Source organism: Bombus terrestris, chromosome 8 (assembly GCF_910591885.1).
Source record: "Bombus terrestris chromosome 8, iyBomTerr1.2, whole genome shotgun sequence".
NCBI lineage: Eukaryota > Metazoa > Arthropoda > Insecta > Hymenoptera > Apidae > Bombus > Bombus terrestris.
Genome location: NC_063276.1, coordinates 1106618 through 1127451, shown reverse-complemented (window position 1 = coordinate 1127451; position 20834 = coordinate 1106618). Strand labels below are relative to the sequence as shown.

Genomic DNA, 20834 nt, shown 5'->3' with positions numbered 1-20834 from the left:
AAATCATTAGAGATAATTATTCAGTAAAATATTAAACGATTTTCGAACAAATTAGGGAAACTGAAAAATCAATAGCGCAACAAAATATTCATCGTTTAAAATCGATCAAATTAAAGATCACAGTGTATAAAAGATATGCATAGAAATCATAATAAAATCGCAATTTGTACGTATGAAATATTAAGTAGCGTTGGCCCTTAATCCGAACCGAAGTTTATCGATTAGAAACGGCAGGCCGAAAGTCACTGTGCACTTTCGCCGTGATGAAATTTTCAAGGGAACCAACATGTCATCGTTCTCAGAACTCTAATGCAAATGCATAAGAACATTCGGAGGAAGTAGTCGAACGTCGAAACAGAATGCAAGCGCGTAAATAGCGAGGCAGGTGTGTGGAATTGTGTATATTCGTTGACTGTTCGAGGTGACAGCAGTAACGAATGCAAGTTCGGCAGAAAGCAAGGGAACGAAGACTATGCTGTTTATGAACGACGTCTTTATTCGAAAAATTACAAAACTTTATCGCCTGTGCAAATGTCAGTTAATCACTTTTTAGTAAAGTCTGTTAAATATATACGAACACGCGTCAAGAAACTATTTTTATTCAGAAAAATTCGGCTGTCAAAGCAAAGGTTGAATTTATGCAAAGATTTGTTTGACATACCAAGTATTATACTTTGGATATGTTATATATTTTCCCATATTTATTATATACACTTTTAAATTTTCTACAAGTGCATACAAATTATTATAATTGTTAAGTGAATTTTTATCGAACCTTGATTCCTTTGTCTGTCTTTCTTTACCGATACGTTTCTTCGAATATTTTTAATATGCGATATATGACATTGAATATGAATATTTTGTATGATAATACATGCAACCTGCTACAGAAATCTGCATCACTTTTTGTACATGAAATTGTACGACAAGCATGGGATGAGGAAGTCACTTTTGTAAATCCTTTATGAGCTTTAAGGGGATACGCTTGAAACCAGATAATAATAATTCTGGATTATCCATGTTGATAGTATGGTGCAAAATATATCTCTTTGCGCACTCCAACGTTTTGCAATATTTCGATCGTCTAGTTGGATATTTATACATATTTAGCAGTTTTATCTCAAAGGATTCTCAGAGTTCGTTATTCTAACTAGAAGGCTATGTTGCTATCACATTTCGAAAATTGAGTTGTGAAATTAGAATTACTGAGATTATTGTCGAGGGGAATTCTCGTATAATATATTTGCAACGGAATGAGATGTAAGAGGATTAAGAAGAATATTCTACTTTTCAATGTCGTTATGTTTATTTTTATAAATTAAATTTAGAACTGCTATCAAATTTCATATTTCGTCGCCTGAAAAAAAGGCAGAAACACTGGCACGTAAAATGGCATTCTTTCTTCAGAGAATTATGAATCTATATGGCAAAGTTACGAGCCGAGATCGATCAGTTATATATAGCGAAACATCTGGACGAGTAGAATAAGTCAAAAAATCGCGTTGGCCGATCAAGCGAGAATTCGTTCTCTCCCGATCTCTCGCGACGATTATTCCGGCGTGAAAAGTGAAAATCTTGGCGTGAAATTGGCCACGGTCCGCTAAAGCGCTTCGTTGTCGCGCTGTTGAATGAATACGACCGTAGTATCGACTCGAGATACCGCGATTGTTCTGGCGACAGGAAGCCAGACGCGTCCAGTTATCAAACTATTCCGTGAGATACAACGTTGATTCACGAATTCAGCAGTTAATCAGTGCGCCCGAAAATGATTTTCTGGTTCATTTCAGGCAATCGTTATCATATTTTTCTCGCAAATTCATTCTTTCTAACGCCATGAGAATTAACAATCCAACTGTTTATTTGTCAAAATGGTAACAAAACGAAAAGTAGAAGAAAGTTGATGAAATTACACAAGATAAGCATCGATCAAGCGTTTAACCACTTTTGACACGCGAATGTCTCAATAATATTAAGAAGCTACAATAAAAATATCACAATATATTAGCGTAATTATAATGTAATTAATCGTAACGAATTTGGACAGAATGGCGACGAAATTTAATAATACGATAAATACGAAATAAAAACATTGGTACTGTGTGGATTTCACGTTCCGTAGCTCCGTTGAAACTTGTTAATAAAGCACTTGAAGATTTTTTGTTGCATAAGAAAATTTCTACCTATAAAGCAGCAATGTAATGTTATCCTGACAGACGAATGGACATTTTTCGAAGTTGTAAAATCTCTGTTTATTTTAAAAATTGGTAAAAACGTTCAAACCACTTGGATAATATTTTCTAAGTATTTTGACAACTCTGTTTGCGCACTGTTTGAATATAACGAAGTAAAATTATCGTTAATTCACACGAGTAATTCACAGCCAGAGAAATAACGTGGAAATGCGAAGGGAAAAGGGTCGTTCAAAGTCAGACAGAGCGCGTGACCTGTTAAAATTACTTCCTCCGCCATTTTTCATCAATTTATTACCGAAACATTATAGCAGCGTTATAAAAGTACTATTTATCATTTTCAATTCACGCACTCACTTACAAAATTTCAGTAATAATACGCACTTTCTTCTTTTTCTTTTCAAATCGTTTTCATATCGTTCCAACCGATCCGATTATAATTGAAACTAAATTACACTTTCCCTCCGCTTTTTTTCATAGTTTTCTCTTCGTATTGCGACACTGTTTCTCAGCCACGGCTGAGCACGAAATAAAAACAGAAAAATGCCGTGATGCCGTTGCTTAAATACCACGCTGCAAGGGCAAGAAGATGGTCGGATCGAATGGTAATTTCAAGCGATAGCGTTGAACGAGGCCAGTCGTTTTCCATGAATCGAATAAATTCCTCGAGATGAGCCGAAGATTGCCCCTCTGGACAGTTAACGAACACAGTTTTGCAAGCGTAATGGCGGCGCTCGTGGGAGGAACAACGTCAGAAGCTCCGACGCAGCCCTTCGTCGATCTTCGTCTTGCCACTAACGGGCGAATTAAACGTTACAACCAATCCGGGAACCTCTTCTTTTTTCCTGTCTTTCTATTTTCACTGCCCACGCGAAGCGTGTCTTCGCAACCCCGAAACGCTTTTATTGGAAAATGAAAGCAGATGGATCGGGGAACGGCTGTTTCGCTACTAAACTTTAAAGCGTGACCGTGTCACGCACGAAAATGAAAGTCTAAAGTGCATTTCCAAGTGCGTCCGAATGGACGTCAAGGGCGGGTTTTCGAGAGGGTATGGAATACGATGAAAGTTCTAGAGAGTTTGGTAAATAGAACATACTTGGAGATGTACATATGCCGAAGAGAAATATGTTGGACGTATGGTGGATGTAACTTCGTATAAAATGTTTGAGGTTCTCTTTTCTCTTCTTTTCCTATTCTACTTGCTGTTTGTTCGTTTGATATCGTGCGATAAAAATGATATTATCGTGTAATTATTATTCTCGTCTTTTAGATATCGTTATTAATTAACATGTAATTATTACGATATAGATATTTATTTCTGTACTATAGTAATATAACGAAGAACCAACTGCAATTGTTTCAATATTTCTTTGCACGACATCTAATAAACTGATTCTCCCAAGTGTTAAAAAGAAATCGGGCCTTTTGGTCGAATTTTAAAAAGGTTGCTCTGTCTTGAAGAATGTTCGCTTACGCTAATTGCTGTACGTATAATTATATCGCGCATAGCGTTTGTCGATTTGTCTAACTATTGCACAGTAAATCGATGAAAATTTCGATTTTCGGTTTTGTAAGCAATTTTGCTTGCATATTGATTATTGACATGAAAATTTGACGTAATCGAAGCGAAGTATGATTTTAATTATAGGAACGAGCACACGCAGAAAGGTAATTCGACGCGTAATTTGAATTAATAAATAATTTGTTTCGGATAATTGTTACGGACGATTGGAAGTGATAACTCGATTGAAATGAATCGCGTGATCGGTAATCGCATCGCTCAATTCGTCGACGACGGTTGTGCATAATTAATCTCGATACGTATACATTTACGCAGCGCAAATCATAACGATATCATGTATATAATACGTCGGTAGAGTTTTAACGGAATTGTGCAGCGCGACGAAGATAAATTCGTCACAGGTGATTGCAAAGTAGCAATCGATTTACCGCACCAGCGATGGTTACTTCATTAATCTGTTACAAAATGTCTAGCTTCGATCGAAAGATGAGGCTGCAAGATTTTTCTTTCGATCTGGAAGAAATTTTCAAAAAAATATTCCATGTAACTGTTTCGTATACGTTATTAAGCGTTTAAATACAATATTTATATCGTGTATGTACGCGTAATTATAATGTAAAAATCATAAAAAAGCAGAAGACCATAAACGGGGTAAGAAGAGGAAAATTTGCAATTATTAATTTGTTTCTTTCTCTGTTTTAAACCATACGTAATAGAAACGCCATACGATAACCGTCCCATGTTTCTGGAACAAAAAATCGAACAAAAATCACGTGTAATAATCCTGCAACGAAATGTCGTGACAAGCGGAAAAAGTATTTCATCGGATTCTCGTACACAGTGCAATTAAACCACTTTCACGAACCGCCAGCTACAAGCAACAAAACTAAAAATACAATTTTCCCTATATTTTCGCTGGCAAACGAGAACCAGGAGCATGTCACGTTACGATTATTCCAGTAATTAACAGTTCGCGAGGATTTTACTTGTTTTAATCGAGCAAAATCCAACTAGCGAACGACCAACTAAAAATAAGAAAAAGAATAAAGGAAGTTTCCAAATGAAAAACGAGCCAGTTTTATTACTGGGAATACGATGAATTCTAGATAAAAACGTTGAAAAAGGAACAACGAGGGCAAAGGTTTGTGCAATATCGTCGAATAAGAGATGGAAACTTTGAGATGTTTAGCACGATTCGGCCGAGCGACCATCTTGTGCAACTTTATAAATGGAGAAAGGAGGAAGCTGAAAGATTCGATCGACAAGGAGTCAGGTTTGCTGGCTCGATCGGGTAAATCGAGGCTTCTAATCGGTGTGAAATTGTCATATCATTCGCGAATGGCTTTCTGTGGTGAGAAATCACCCGATATAATTGCCTGGTCCAGGTAGAATTGCAGCTCAGTTTACGTTCTGTGGCCAACGAGACATGGGAGCCCGTGTGTTATCGGCAGCCGGCCTGCTGCTTTTGCTGTTTTGCCTGGTAAAGTTCGCCGATATCATAAATAATAGTTTAAAATTTTGAATACTATTCCTAAAACAGTCAAATGATCAAAAATAGTCGACAATTTTTCTAGGCTGTTAAATATACGTACAGTTTGTGTTTTTAATTAATTGGGGTGAATCTTAGTGAAATCGATGGATAATTTAAATTTTAAACGACACGAGTGAAATATAGATCGTACAAAACGGTTGTTTAGTATAAATTATACAAAGAAAAGTATTTTACGTTAATTTCAGTGCGACGATTACTTATTTTGAAGGCTCCTACGGGCTTTTTGGTGGGTTTGAAGCGTATACGTCGGTGTAGGTGAAATTGAGCGAAGAATGTGAATTCAATTTAAAATTGTTTGAAATAGTTTTAAGCAATGAACGTTTTTCGAAACATCGTAGTATAAACTCAATCGAATAAATGCATACAATTTATTTGTTAGAGCCTCGTTAAAGCTTTCGAAGGTATAATTTTAATTTATTCGAAAGTATTTGAATTTTCACGTTTTTTACATTTAGCCATCTTACCAACTTTTCTTTATACTGTACATACGTATATGCTTTGGTATATCCTAATTATTATAACAGAGAACGAACGCGTAATGCGTGGGAATGTACAGAAACTGATGAGTTGCAGATTAAAACGCGTAATTTTAATTGGACTTTTTTTCGCTTTATTCCTGCATGGGATTGTAATTCGTTATAGAAACTGCGCGACGTATAAATACGACTACGTGTAAATTAATAAATACACTTTATCTATGCATTACAATAATTAATATTGCAACATTGCGATAAAATGGATAAAATATAAATCGAGATAGCCACTTGTTCACGATTTCTAGAAATTTTTGTTCCAAAAAGTTGTCAAACTTTCTAGATGAAAAAAACGAGAAAAATATTCACTTTCTCGTGCAACGGTATTAGATCCATATATTTTATTCGTTACGTAACAGGCAACTGTCTCGTAAGATTATAATAAAAAGTTTCACACAAAGAAGTAGCATCATGCTTCAACCGTAACCAGACATAATCGATTTTCTCGGTTGCAAATCCTTTCAATTGCGAAATGTATCTTTGACAGGGCACGAGATCGTCGATAATAAATACGAACATCACCAGGATAAGGAGAGTCCCTTTGAACCCAAGACAAATCGCACTTTTCGATGTCCATAATGCTACAAAAATCAACGATGAGATTTTATCGTTAGCAGAGAGTCAAAATGCGATTCCTGAGAAAAATAGCGTTAAAGGCAGGTTGGACCAACGAGTGGATCGATCGAGAATAGTGTTGGTAAACGCTGGTGATGTAAAAGGCTTGGAAAATTTAAAGCATGTCCTGTCTGTCGTTGAATACGAACCGCAGAAAATTAGTAAGATAGGAAAAAGGAAAATTGTGGACTCTCATAACATCAACCCTGGTAAGTAAACTAAAAAGTAAATTTAAACGAATTGTAATACAAGATATTACTTTCGTATCCTTAGTTTTCTAAAAGAGTACCATTTATGTTTGTAATCAGTGGTAATTATATTAAAAAATCATGTATGCGTCTGCGCATGCAAATACATTTATCTAAGTAGAAATACATTTTCAAATTCTCAAAAAAAGAAATAACTTCAAACGAGGACGTTAGGGGAAAAATACATAACAAGTTTACTTTTATGTATTTTATATATTTTATATTGAAATTATAAATTTTACTTGAAAGAATAAATTTTTATTTATATTGAAAAATTCGCTTATTGATTTATTCGACAAATTAGAAAAGTCAAAAGATAGAAAATTCATCTTCCATTAAAAGATTCGTTCAACTTTCTTTAATCTTAAATGTCATTTCCGAAAAGCAAACTATTTTTCAGATACCGTAGTTCCTAGCCGTGAAAGCGCGAGTCCAGCAACTCCAGACGTTACGAACACTTACTACGAAGTACCACGAACCGAGCGACCCAAGAAACTCGCAACAATACCGCAATACTATTCCAGACCCAACCAAGGCAGCCAGAAACCACTTAAAATCGATTCAAAATCAAAATCTCAAGACCCAGAGCACATATACCGAGTCACAGTCTCGAAAGCAATCAAAGGAAAGTATTCTAGAACTCGTTCCCCGCAAACTCTTCAATCAACTACACCAAAGGATGAAACGAACATCGAAAATGTACCTAACCAAAAGATCACTACTCCTCTGTACAACCCTCACACGTTAACCACTGACCCACAGAAAAAATACTACGCAGACTCCGTAATTACTACAACACCTTCCGGCAACGATTCTTATCCGTCGAAAGTTAGTAGACGGAAGAAAAGTCGCAAACGAATGACGAGTAAAACTGCGCAACAAGTAGAGTCATCCAGTTTCGCTGAAAATACCGAAAATTATCCTAAAGAATTCCTGAAGGCTCGAGAATCGATAACGAACGAAAATAAGAATAAATCGAGGAGATTAAGTTTGCAAGCCAAGTTACCCAAGTATGATATTGCGCCAAGACCATTTTCCATAAGCAGATACCCTAAAGAAAGCCAGGAAGACAATTCGGAGAAAATAAATGGTAAAGGAATAGCCTCCGACGAGATCCGAAGCATCGACGATAGAAATATTCATGGAAATACTGCGAAGATAGATAGTGGTCACTCGAGTGGTTACAGAAATTCTTTGCCTGGATTAAATAAGAAATCGTACGAAAGGAAAGATAGTAAAAGCAGTTCGACGATCCGAGTGAACGTGAAAGATGGTTCTTTGCCTACCGATCTTCGAAAATCTTTGAAATCCGATGCCAATAGAGTCGGTGTTCCTTACGAGGATTCTCAGATCTCCGAAGAAAATGGTTCTTTCGAAGATAAAAGTTCCACCGATCATTCTAAATCCGATGCTGATAGGCATAGTCGTAAGAATTCCCAAATCTTTGTGAGAAATGACTCGTTGGAAGACGAGGCCTCTGTTGATCGTCACGAATCTTCTAAATCTGATGCTTCCAAACTGAAACATAAAAATTCTGAAAGGAAGTATTCCGACAGAAATGGTTCTTTCGAAGATGAAAGCTCTACCGATCGTCAGCCATCCTCCAAATCTGATGCTGATAGGCATAGTCCTTATAAGAATTCCCAAATATTTGAGAGAGACGACTCGTTGGAAGATGAGGCCTCTGTTGACCATCGTGAGTCTTCTAGATCTGATGTTTCCAGACCCACACATAAAAATTCTGAAAGGAAATATTCCGACAGAAATGGTTCTTTCGAAGATGAAGGCTCTACCGATCGTCAACAATTTTCTGGACCCGATGCTGCCAGACTCGGACATTATAAAAGTCCTCGAAGAAAGTTCTCTGGAAAAAATGGTTCATCCGAAGATGGAAGTTCAACTAATGAACCGACAAATGGTAATAATCGATACAACAGTGGGTCGGGTCTAGGTAAATCTTCTGAAGAGTCATCAGTAATCTCATCGAACTCGAATTCTTATGAAAACATCAAAACTCCAGCAGTTACTGTTCATTCGGTAAATCCCATAGTTTCCACTCCATCGCCTTACACAGCATCCAATTTACATTCAAATAACTACGTTTACTATCCGGCATTATTGCCCACTCGGGCACCGGTAAACCAACCTGAGCAAAATGACGCAAAGATACAAGAAAACGATGAGAAGGATAGTATAGAAGCTTCTGATGGTGTGGCGGAAGCTACGAATATTGCAAACGACAAAAGCGGGAATTTGGAAAAAGGCGGGAAATATGAAATACAGAGAAAGTCAGACAAAGATCAGACTGGAATTCATGATTTACAAAGTCACGAGTATATTCGCGACAGTGAACGTGTATCTAAAGATGTAAAAGATGGTTCCGATGGATTTACGAAGGACGAAGACAGTTATGGCCAATATGCGCAGAAGTATGACGACATGGTGGAGGAAGATGTTGCAACCGATGGCTCGCATAATAACGAGAGTCATCAGAGTGCAAAAGAGGGTGCAGCGAGTGGCAACGCAGGTGGAAAGGGTGGTGAAGGGAAATTTGAGAAGGGTGGAGCCACGGAACGCAAGCAAGAGCATCATGAGAGCGATGATGAAAAAGGGGAGAAGGTAGGACGTCAATGCGATTGGATGGGCTATTAATTGCTTTAACTCGTAATTAGTAATTAGCGTTTTACAGTCACTGGTAAAACTCGAAAGTTCACGTTGGATGGAGATTAGGAGAGAAAACGTGATTAGTCTTACGTATATTTAATGATTTTTTTTTATATCAATGGCCGAATGTTTCTAACGATTTTGATCATAAAGAACAATTATTCCTACCCTTTAGACGATATAAAATTACGAATTCTAAAAGTTCTGAATCGTCGAAATGAAAAAGAAATTATTACACAGAATTTTCATAATTAACGATGCGCATAGCGAATCATCCATAATATTGCATTTTCAACTAATTTGATTACGTGTTACAAAATTCTGTGAATTCCGTTATAAAAACCTTTTTATTACGAATTCGTAATAAAAATTATTAATGCCTGCGAGTTCTCAGAAACGAGGATTGTTTAAAATTCCGAACAATATTTTCACACTTATCCTCGCGTATATTACGTTCCCATATTTTTTTTTACTTTTTCTGTGAAAATTTTACGATAAAATTTTCCCAACTTTTTCAGATTCTCGATAATCAAATGCACAGTGATAAAAACCAATAGCGCTTCGTAGTTCCCAAAGATAGGAATATCGAAGAACTGCGAAAAAAAATTAATTAAATGGTTTCTACATCGTTAAAGCTATCACTGATACGGAAGTTAGTCGCCGTGTGTCTAATTTGTTTTTCGTAGGGTTACAAAAGCTGGCATGAGGAGGAGAAAGCTGATAAGGGTCATCACGACAAGGAACGGCACAGCAATTATTTCGACGAGAAGGATGGCGAAAAGAAAGATCATAAAGAGGAGGGTGAATACCACCAGGAACACGATGAGGGCGAGAAAGGTGAAAAAAAGGCGGCATTCGACGAAAATGGGAAACATCAGAAGGGTTACAATACCAAGGGACAACACTTCGTGCACAAAAAGGTAAGTTTCATATGGGGTGGACTGATCTGTTTTTATTAAATTGAAGAAACCATTTTTTGCCTTTATTCACTTTTATCTAAATAGAATTAAAGGGTTGATCAATAGTGAAAAAAACAGAAAGTACACTTTTGCCTTTATTGTCTCTTTCCCAAATAGAATTTTCTAATTATTTATCGTAAATAATTTTAGGATTTATGTTTGATTTAATATTCTATTTTAATTTGAAGATTTTGCGTAATAAGGTTTGGCGATTCATTGTTTAAATTTAAAGAACATTTTTTTTAGTATTTTCTATTATTGGTCGATCCTTTATTTATTTTATAGACAATTCCAAAATACACGTCGTTAGAATTCTTCAATTTCTGTCTTTACTTTGCCTTATTCTCTTTCATTTTACAATTTCCTTTTTTATCTTACAATTTTTATTCCAGGATGAGTTCGAGAAACGAACCGAGTTCTTCGACGAGTTCCACGAGGACGGCGACATGGAAAACGACGGCGAACATTATCACGAGCACGAAATGTCCAAAGGCGGTCACTACAAAGAGGGTCATCATAATAAAGACGACCACGAAGAAATGCATGGGAAGAAAGGCAAATACGAGAAAGGTGGTCATTACGATGATGAAAAAGGTCATAAGGTTAAAGAGGGCAAGGATAGTCACTACGAACATGAAAATATGTATGGGAAGAAGAAAAATCATCATGATGGAAAAAGATGGATGTATAAGAAGGGCGATGGCGGAAATGGGGCTGATAAAAAGGGACACTGAGTCCATTTTTTTTGACAGCTCCAGATATTTTTGTTATTTCTTGTTGATAATTCGTTGTTTGTATAAAAATCAAATACACATATGCGTTTATAAAAAATACTACAGGAGAATTTTAACGTAACGACACATCAAAAAGAAATTTTCATGTTGCAGATCTACGTTGTCTTTAGCCTGACTAACTAAAATTTTGGTTATACGAAAAAAAAATTCCTTACGATTTTTTATAGTTTTGAACTCTACACCCAAAGTTAAAGCTTTCGTACAATTAATATATTTGTATGTATAATATAGTATACGCTGTATAATATACATTGCTCGCGAAAAAATTGCGATACTTGCGCAATGTCGTACTTGATTCGACGAGCAACTAATAGCGTTACCATCTGGAAGATCCAAAAAGACCTGCAATGGCTCAATAACAACCTGTCAGTGACAAAACGAGTCAAAAGATAATTTAGATAATTATAAATCGATGAACTAGTCGATTGTTCGTTACTAATTACTATCAAACAATTATTAATTACGAGCTTAAGACACCCCACTAAATTTCCAATTTAATCGTTGCACCTATTCTACGACGTTTGTAAGTAGCATTAAGATTTAAATATTTTTACCAAATTGCATCGTACGAAGTATCCAATGTTCAACAAATTATGCTTCACCAAAGTAAAGAAAAAAAAAACGCGTATAAAAGATTCCTCCGTTCTCCTAGTTGTAGAACAGCATATAAAATGGTACTTACAAAAAGGTAAAAATGTTTCTTGAGACAACCAAAATTTAGAGCCAGATTTAGAATCCAACTAATACTTACCGTGAAGAAAATTGGAAATTTCATACGTTGCAACCTAATACACGTGCAAATTGTTATACTCGCTGTTTTTATTACACGATACTTAAATAAAGATTGTTAAACTTATAATAAATCAATTAAGTTAAACTCGTAACGAAGTACTCGAACGGTAAAACTTTGACATTTAGCTATCATAGCGAGAGTACGAGCTCGAGGCTCAATTTCATTCACTTTAGCTGCACAGACGCGAAATTCATTTGCTCGGTTCGAGTCAGTTGCTCTTGTCACCGCCACTTCCTCTATGAGAAGAAATGCCTGGTGTCTATAAAAAATGGCCGGCTGCGTGAAACTACACGAAGAAACGGTGTCGTTCGAAACGTAGAGAGGAAAGAAACCCTGTTGGACGAAGCTTGTTGCACGGTTCTCTGAAATTGCTCGGCAAAGATGTTCCGTGGGAGGAAACGTTCCTTCTAACTGTAGATTCTCGACAGTCTGACAGGCCAGGAAACGTGGGAGTATTCCGTGCAAAGTTCCTCACTTCGCGGCAGGCTTCTAGAAGGAAATTTGGAAAGTTGAAATTTCGCTGCCTGATTTACGGGATGAATCGTTAGCAAGTGTTAAGTTCGTGTTGTGGCACGAACAATTATTATTATCTTCGAATCGTAAAGGAGAAATACCATAATATCGGAGAATATTATCACTGAACTAATACATCCGAGGGGTATAAAAATATCAATAAGTGTTGGCCTTTCGTGTCCACAGTTTGAGCATAAGGAGCATCGTTATAATTAGTTTGCGAATATTTGTGGATTTTTGGGAAATTTAACATTCCAAAATTCTATAGCATGCATATAATGTTCAAAAATAGGTACATAACGTACACAATACATAAAATATTTATAGCAAGATGAACTTCTTTAATTATGAAAGAAATAAGATTGCGTAAACACGTAGGCAGCATGATCGTAATAGATCGATCGTTATGTTCAAAGATTATATTCCAAATGAGTTAAAGTTGGAGAATGTAATACAAAATGTACAGTCACGAAGTAGCTTGAAGAAGTTCCACGAAATATTAAAGTAAAACACTTTGGCGAAGCATTCAAAAGAAGGGCAAGAAACTGCAAGAGATTATTAAAAATGGTCTATGACAAAAAAGTTGAAGATGATAATATTTCGAACGAAACTAGGCTCATCGTAAATGGATATCAAACAAGATAAGAGACACGTTGAAGTTAACAATAAAAAGGACGAAGGCAAACGCTTCGTTATTTCAAAGAAATGAACAGAATATCTGTCAACTAAAATATCCTACGTGCAGAATGATAGATCGTGGCGAAACTTTGGAGAAAAATTGAAGAAGTGCCTCGGTCGTGTCGATTAACCATCGATCAAAGTTTCTTATGCGTTTTTTCAAATTCTTTTGAAACATTTTTATTATTAGATTGCGGTTGCGTTTGCAAATTGAAATGTGCAGAAATGTATAGAATACGTATAATATACAAGAATATATGAGATATTCAAAGTAAAGTATTATTCATAACGGTTAAAGGATAAAAAGGATGTTCGTTTATGTTCTATTTCTTTAATGATGTACATACAAATTTAAATTCACGTTTATGCTTACGGCTGTCTACTTATTACAAAAGTTTTAAATATTTCTTCTCGACAATTCAATTATTCGTAGTTTAAAAATATCCACATTTAATATTCATTTAACCATAATATATTCGATATATAGCTTCGTAAATCATCTTTCGAATCGCTGTTAAAAATTCGAAAGTACAAGAAAATAATTTCTTCCGCCACATCGAGCTACTTTACCATCTTTCTAAAGGACAAAACGAGTCGTCTTAAAATCTCCTCATCACCACTCTCCCTTGAATCTCTCCTCTATCGACCCACCGGGTTATTAGTCGTCGCAGACCAAGATCGCGCGAACTATTCCAGCTGACATAGTCGCGGATGTCAGCGACAGGTGATTTACAATCTCTGATTCCGATATCGCGCTCCATCTTCCAATAAGATAAAAGGCTAGCAGGCTGTGCGCGAAAGTAACTCACGCCAACGCCAGGTCGTTGCTAATAGCGCGGATATTCGCTGGTCATTAAATAGGAGGTCTCACGCGACACGTCCGCGGATGAGCCTCGTGTGAAGGAACACCGGTTATTCCACGGTACCATCGAGCTAACGTCACGTATCACAACGCGAACGATGCTTCGACGCGTGCCTTTCGATTAACAATAGGTAATAAAAATGATACCGTTATCGACCAATCTCTTTTGTATATTATGAGATAACTTGGATCGATGTCGCGCGATTTCTGGCCGGTTCTCACGGGACGGGTTAACGCGAAAGCGAAATTAATACTGCATGACGCACAGTATTTTGAAATTTGTTTCGTTAGGATGGCAAATGTATCGTTTCGGTACTTAATATAGCAGAGGCTTAAACGATGTGGTTATTTCACACGATTGTAGGAGAATTTGTAGAGTCATGTTGGGTATCTTGCATTTTGGTATCGTGGTATTTTCCCAATTTGCTATTTGAGACGAAATTTTTGAAACTGTTATCGGATATTTTATATTTTTCCATCTCGTTGTTTCCCATTTTCTTCTGTATCTACTTCGCTATCTTGATATATTGCCATTTCCCGATTTTTCTATTTTCGTATCTTCCTATTTTCCGAAAATTATAGACGATCGATAAAGACATTGGAGAATACAAGTTGTACGTCAAACGTGAATTAGAATTTTTTCAAACTGTACACCGGACGATCGTTGTATCTATTTAATAGATTTTATTTTGTCTATATCTTTCCATCGCGCACAACTGTCAGTTGGTATTTGACTAGTTGAAATCCGTGACGCGAGCGAAAGTAAAAATTCCTATCGATTAATATTTATCCAACAGCTAGCGATAAGATTCAGAAGTATCTATGCATATTTGACTATGTTATCGTTAATAGCGTGAAAATTACAGCAGGGATTTCAATAAGGGAGTGGAAAATTAAAATATATCAGCAGTGTTTTACTTTTTTTTATTTATATTCTCGTATCGCGCTATCGAACACTGGGATTGAAGATTAAATATAGGAACATGAACAATCAAATTGTTTCTTTCACTCGTAGTTATTAATCATTTATATTAAATCTACCAAAAGTTCTTGTATTTTTCATCGAATAAAAACTAATTCTTCTAAATTTATTATGCTTTCCTATATTTTATAGTTTCAAGAATTTTCTTCCGATCCATTTCTGAATCTTAAATACCACATTTTATAAACTACCCTAATCAAGTCGAAGAACAAAATCTTTAAAATTTTAATTAAAATCTTATATGTATTATCAATTTTTGAGAATTTCCTATCATTCTTCGATTACAATCACACTAATTTCTCCATAACCAGCCTCGCAATTCTAAATGTTCCATTAACATAAAATCCATAAACTGTTCTCCCAAAAGGAAAAGAGATTTCCTTCCTAGACGAAGAAACACAAATGAGAAGAAAAACAATCGAACGAAAGACATCTTTATTCGACGATTCTTCGTTTTTCCAACGGGTTTCTCAACCTTTCTTCCTAATGAGACGAATACATCGGCTCCTACGTTCTATGCGCTCCTTTAATAGCCCGTACGCCTACTCGTCGGTCTGGCAAAAGTCCATTGACGTATTGTCATGTAAAAGACGTGTTTACCGTGTCTCTTTCCGTTTTTTCTTTCTTCGAATCGATTTACACTCTGGCTGAAAAGTTTATTGTCGTATTATGTGGTCAATAATATAGCCAACTTTTGCTTTTCAATATTCTCCACATTAAATACCGAAAGGTTCAAGTGGAATATCAATGGAAATTTAGATATTTTACGATACTAAAGCCAACATAATGCACAAATTATGTGGTGAGGATATTGACAAGTGACGGGGATATTGATAATAGTATTGACTGTGAATGTTGGAAATTTAATATTTTAATCAGTATTTACATTGTGATTTGAGGTCTTCGAAATTTACGTCAATAGCGAGATACCGCAGGTTAATGGATGGAACACAATGCATATTCATATCTAATGTTTTTAAGAAACATTCTTTTTGCAAGCCGTCGAAACGCGTTCTGGTTTATTTCAACGTAATTGAAATAAATAATTTCAACACCCCGAGCAATATTTTTCATTTGCATTTTACAGTTGGTGCATATAGCACAACACGCAGTGACGTTTCGAAGACGAATTTGACAATTTAATATATTGTCGATACTACTGATTGTTCGGTACGAACCCCTTTAAGATTTTAGAAGAAATAATTAACACGTTGATTGTCGATGACGCTTCGTAGGCGTCACGGCTTAGTTGCTCCCGAAGACGGATGAGGCCACGTTCGCGTCAAGCACAAGTAGTTTTCGAATGGCGTCGAGAGGTCGACGAGTTTTAAAAGCAATATTTCAGTACAATGGAATTTATTTCAGTCATTTCGGGCCAGCAATTAGCGTGTTAAATAAATAAATATTTTATTTAAAATATTGAACAATATTCGTACACATAATTCTTATCTCTCTCAAAAAGAAAAAAAAAAAGAAAAAATAAGGAAGAAAAGATTTCTTTCATCCAGAAAAGCACAAGGTTGCAGCAAACTTTTGAGCGAAAGTGTACATGGAAACGAAAACTTTATGGAAAGAAAAAAAGAGAATATTTGGAAAATGCCGGACTGCCTCTCTGTTGTTGGCTGCAAAAGGGGATTTCCCAAATCCTGCGATGGCAGATCGATCGAATAAATTGAATAAATTGAACGTTCATATTGAATCGAGTGGAACAAATGGAATTGTTTATTTTTCATCGGATAGCCGCTTACACGTGTCGATGAAATTCGATTCATCGCGGTTGTGTGATGTCTCAATCAACGTCAGACATTTTATTCGACGAATTAAACGCTCGTTGTCACGCGACTATAATGTCCGCTACAGTGCTACATTATACCGTAAAGTATAATTACGATACAAAGGATTTCGTTGCGTCGGTGTTAATTAATGTTTTAACGCGTTGCCTAATTGCGATCGATTGTCCAACGTGGCTAACGACTAGGTACGTGGAGTTTCAAAAAGTGTCGAAACACATGGCTCATGTTCATTGCGTCAATTTCGTGTACCCAGTTGCAGTTTTAGTCGCAAGCCTATTCTTTCTTTCCTAGAACGTCTGGATTTTCTTTTCGAATATGATGAGTTGTAGGGGTGTTCGTTAAAAATAAAATAAGGCTGTTTCTTATTGTTACAGAAAAAGTTAATTAAAAGTTAATCATATATATTATAACCATAATTAAGGTGTTGGTTCATTGTCATTTTAAGAAAAGGAAAAAGTTACAAATTTGTTTGATCTTTCTCGTAGACGTCGCGCAAACCTAATCGCATCTCGTGAATAAAAGTCGACCGATGTCAACTTTGAACTGACAAGCGAGTAACTGTAATGCATAGCAATCTTACGGTGCATTAATGCATCGCAAGAAGTATATCCCACGCTGTGGAGAACTTTTTCCATAAGCTGTCGCCTGCACGAACTATGATCTTCGAATAAAATCAGAAATTTTTCCAAGCGCCATCGTATTCAGAAGGTAAAAGAAAATGAGATGAAAATTATTGTAATTTATGCGCTTTATTTTTCCTGCAAATTTTCATTCGTTGCCCTTGCCTTTCGTAACGTTTACGATTCTCTGACTTTTCCAATTATCGTTCATATTTCACAAATTTTGTTTTCTACGAGGTTGTATCTAACTCTGGTTTAAATGGTTGCATTCCAGCTGCAAAGAACGCTTAACGAAGTTCTCATCGTTAATTAGAATTATATTGTGGCTCAGGAAGCGTTAGAACTCCTCCTAGTAAGATTGCAAACTATTAAGCCTTTACTTTTAATTAAGCCGATTACTAAAGGGGATTTTGTTGATCCATGCCATCCCAACTTTCGGAAACTTCCTCTTTTTATTTTTTATTTGACGTACAACAGTTGAACGAAGCCATGTTCCTTCACTAATTGTGATACGATAATCATAGCGGACTAATATCTTTTAAGTAAGTCTAAAAAGATGTAAAGAATGTTTAAAGTTAAATAATATTTTAGATCCAAATCCCATTATATCGCAGCTATCCCTTTTTTATGATAAAAAGGGATATCTAAAAATAGGTATTTTAATTTTTCGAAATATTTTCTAGTTTCTAGAAAACGTAACTTTCATGATTTTACTTTTAATCAGAGAAACAAATAAGCTATAACTTCATAAATGTATACGTAATTTTTCCACTGTCATTTTTGCTCAAAATTAATTTTCTTCGTTGAATCCCGAAGAACTTGATTAGATCTAACTTATTATTTAATCAAATAACTCTGTAAGAACGTTGGGAAGATAACATAAAACGAATAACAAAATTACCGAATCAAATAATCTTTGTGATTGTCGTGTTGGCTAGAGAAAAGTTTGCCATCAGCGGCGACCGAAGTTAAATACGCGAAACGTGGTGAAATGTTTGCAGACAGTTCCGCCGGAAGCTCGCCGCTTTCAGGCAAGTACATTAGCACATAAAAATATTCGAACACTCGTGGAAACCTCTCGCGAATATGTTACTTGCGTTATATGAAACATTAAAAAATTTCATTAATACCATCGTAGATGCTCAACTGTCACGATTATACTGATAGAGTTCGAAACAAATCCCAAGATATATATAATTACAAGATTATTTGGTGTAAATAAATCATTTCGAAAAGATCTCACAAGTATTTAAACAGTCGAGTATCCATTATGTTGATGGACCACAATACTCAGTGGAACCATTTGTGACATTTATCATACGACGAAGATTCACGCTGAAAATACTAATTTTCTACCAAAAATATCTTGTAACTTCTATATGCATTTTTAAATTCGTTTCATATTTTATCAATGTAGATATAAGAGTCACGCGTCTCTTTGCAACGTTGATGTTTCAAAATGTATTATATAACGCGTACCATATATGCATAAAAGTTTCCTGTGGCAAATATTCAAATACTTTCGTGAGACACTGTGCGCTACGAGATTTCTCAGAGTTCGTGAACTGACAGAAAAGTCGTAAATGCCTGGCCACGAGCCAACGTGGAAAGAAAAATCACGTGCATTTGCATGCTTTTTGAGACCAAAAAGGCGAGCTCACGAACGAGCTCCGCGTATCATGTAATTTATCTTTTTTCTACCGGGTGTATTGCTGATCGAAAATATTTTCATTTTGATGGATGAGTCGTTGAACGTTCGTAATATGAAAGAATTTTTTAATCGAGAAGTAACGCCGATTTCAAACTCAATTCTCTCGAAAACAAAAATTAAATCGAACAAGTTTTATCCTACATTATTTTTACTTGTTTTTCAACGTAGAGTACTTTCCTGACCAATTCTAGCACGCGTCCTGTGTTACACTGCATAAAAAAAAAAAAAAAAGGAAAAAAGGTCCTATGTTGCATTCCGTAAAAAAGAGAAGAAGAATGTCATGGAAGGAAATTCGAAAATTTTCCTTTCCGAGAAAAACGGAATTTCATAAAACGAAGCAAATGTTACAGATCTCCAGCTTCCGGTGAATATTATCACACGATAATGACGACACGTGCATCCGTTTCATCATTCAGGACTCTAGTGAATTTCACGTGGTTTTTGGCATTTTCTGTCAGCCTGATGTTTTGTTGCAATCCTTTCACCAGATAACTGTTCCGCGAATACGACCTATGTATCCGGCTACGCGACTCCTACGATATTAAGAAAATGATCTACGTTAAGTTTCCGGTTTCCTGAACAATATTTCAGATACGTGTATCAGGTATACGGAATTATATTGAAAGGATAAAGGTGAAATTCAATGTGAAATGAATCATTCGAATAGTTCATTTTTACATATGCTTATTCCCATAGCTTTAGGCATCTATCCTCAACAATTCAACTATTTATAACTTCAAAATACTCATCTTTAGTATTTATTTAAAATAATAGGTCCAAATTCCAGTTTAAGAAGTAAATAAATCAAATATCAATAAATCAAGTATTCGCAAAATTTACATGGGGTGAAACAATTCATTTTTACACGTACTTACTATCCACATTTCAGGCATCAATTTTCACTGATTCAACTGTGCATAGCTTCAAACTATTTACATTTAATATTCATTTAATGCGATATTTCTAGATTCCAGATGAGAACTGTAAATTAAGCGTACGCAAAATTTCGGATACCCTGACTGATCTAATCTCCGGCGATTTCCTATCCCTCTAGCTACCCCTGATTTCAAGTATGTATACTTTACGTCTTCATAACCGGATTCTTGACGCAACTAAAACCGTCCCAATAAAGTGAGAAGCAAACATCCATTCCCCGTGGGTCGGTGTCGTTTAGTCGAAACCATCCTACAATAGTGTTTTCACAACCAGCCAATTAAGCTGGACAAATCGCGGATCAAATAGCGCCACGTTTTTAGTTTGGCCGATACCTGAAATATGCGCGTTGACGTATGTCGATTTTCCATGAAAGGAACCCTGTCATCGTTCGTGTAATCCGACGAAAAAACCAATAAACTCGTCGTCGTTCTTTTGTCGACTCTCTTTTTTGCCAACATCGTCGTCAAAGGGAAGTGATCGACTCGGATATCCAATATTTGATGATTCCAAGAATTTGACGAAAATAAAAATATTTGGGTAAAATTAGTCATTTGTTCGCAACATCCTCCATATAGATAGTTTCTGTTTATTTACTAATTTTAATTTCATCTTATTCGAAACGAAGGGGTTTGGATAAAGACTCTTATTGTTATTGCTATTACTATGCTGATGTTAACATCTATGATCATTTGTTAAATGAAAATAGTTGCTGATGAAGAGAGTCGTTGATTATTTGTTAATTCTAAGTCTTCACTGGAATATGAATATTCATTGACTTTAAGAATTCTAAATATTCGCGAAGGATAAAGGTGTTTGAATGAAGATATTGCAGCCATTTTATTCTGGTCTGGAATAAAGATAGTTTCTGTT

General features: G+C 35.8%; 1 protein-coding gene across 1 annotated transcript; it reads left to right on the top strand.

Annotated features, from left to right (window-relative positions):
* Positions 1 to 851: 851 nt before the first annotated feature.
* LOC125385571 (GATA zinc finger domain-containing protein 14-like) lies at positions 852 to 11016 on the top strand. Its single transcript, XM_048408213.1, has 5 exons — positions 852 to 953; positions 6284 to 6620; positions 7060 to 9278; positions 10010 to 10243; positions 10675 to 11016. Exons 1-5 carry the CDS (start codon positions 852 to 854, stop codon positions 11014 to 11016), a joined length of 3234 nt encoding a protein of 1077 aa, XP_048264170.1.
* Positions 11017 to 20834: the final 9818 nt, after the last annotated feature.

Excerpts from the sequence above, each read along its gene's own strand:
- LOC125385571 (XM_048408213.1), top strand. The coding sequence starts at position 852 with ATGAATATTTTGTATGATAATACATGCAACCTGCTACAGAAATCTGCA. Across the intron at positions 954-6,283 it reads GGGATGAGGAAGTCACTTTT|GGCACGAGATCGTCGATAAT; the intron begins GTAAATCCTTTA and ends TATCTTTGACAG. Across the intron at positions 10,244-10,674 it reads AACACTTCGTGCACAAAAAG|GATGAGTTCGAGAAACGAAC; the intron begins GTAAGTTTCATA and ends TTTTTATTCCAG.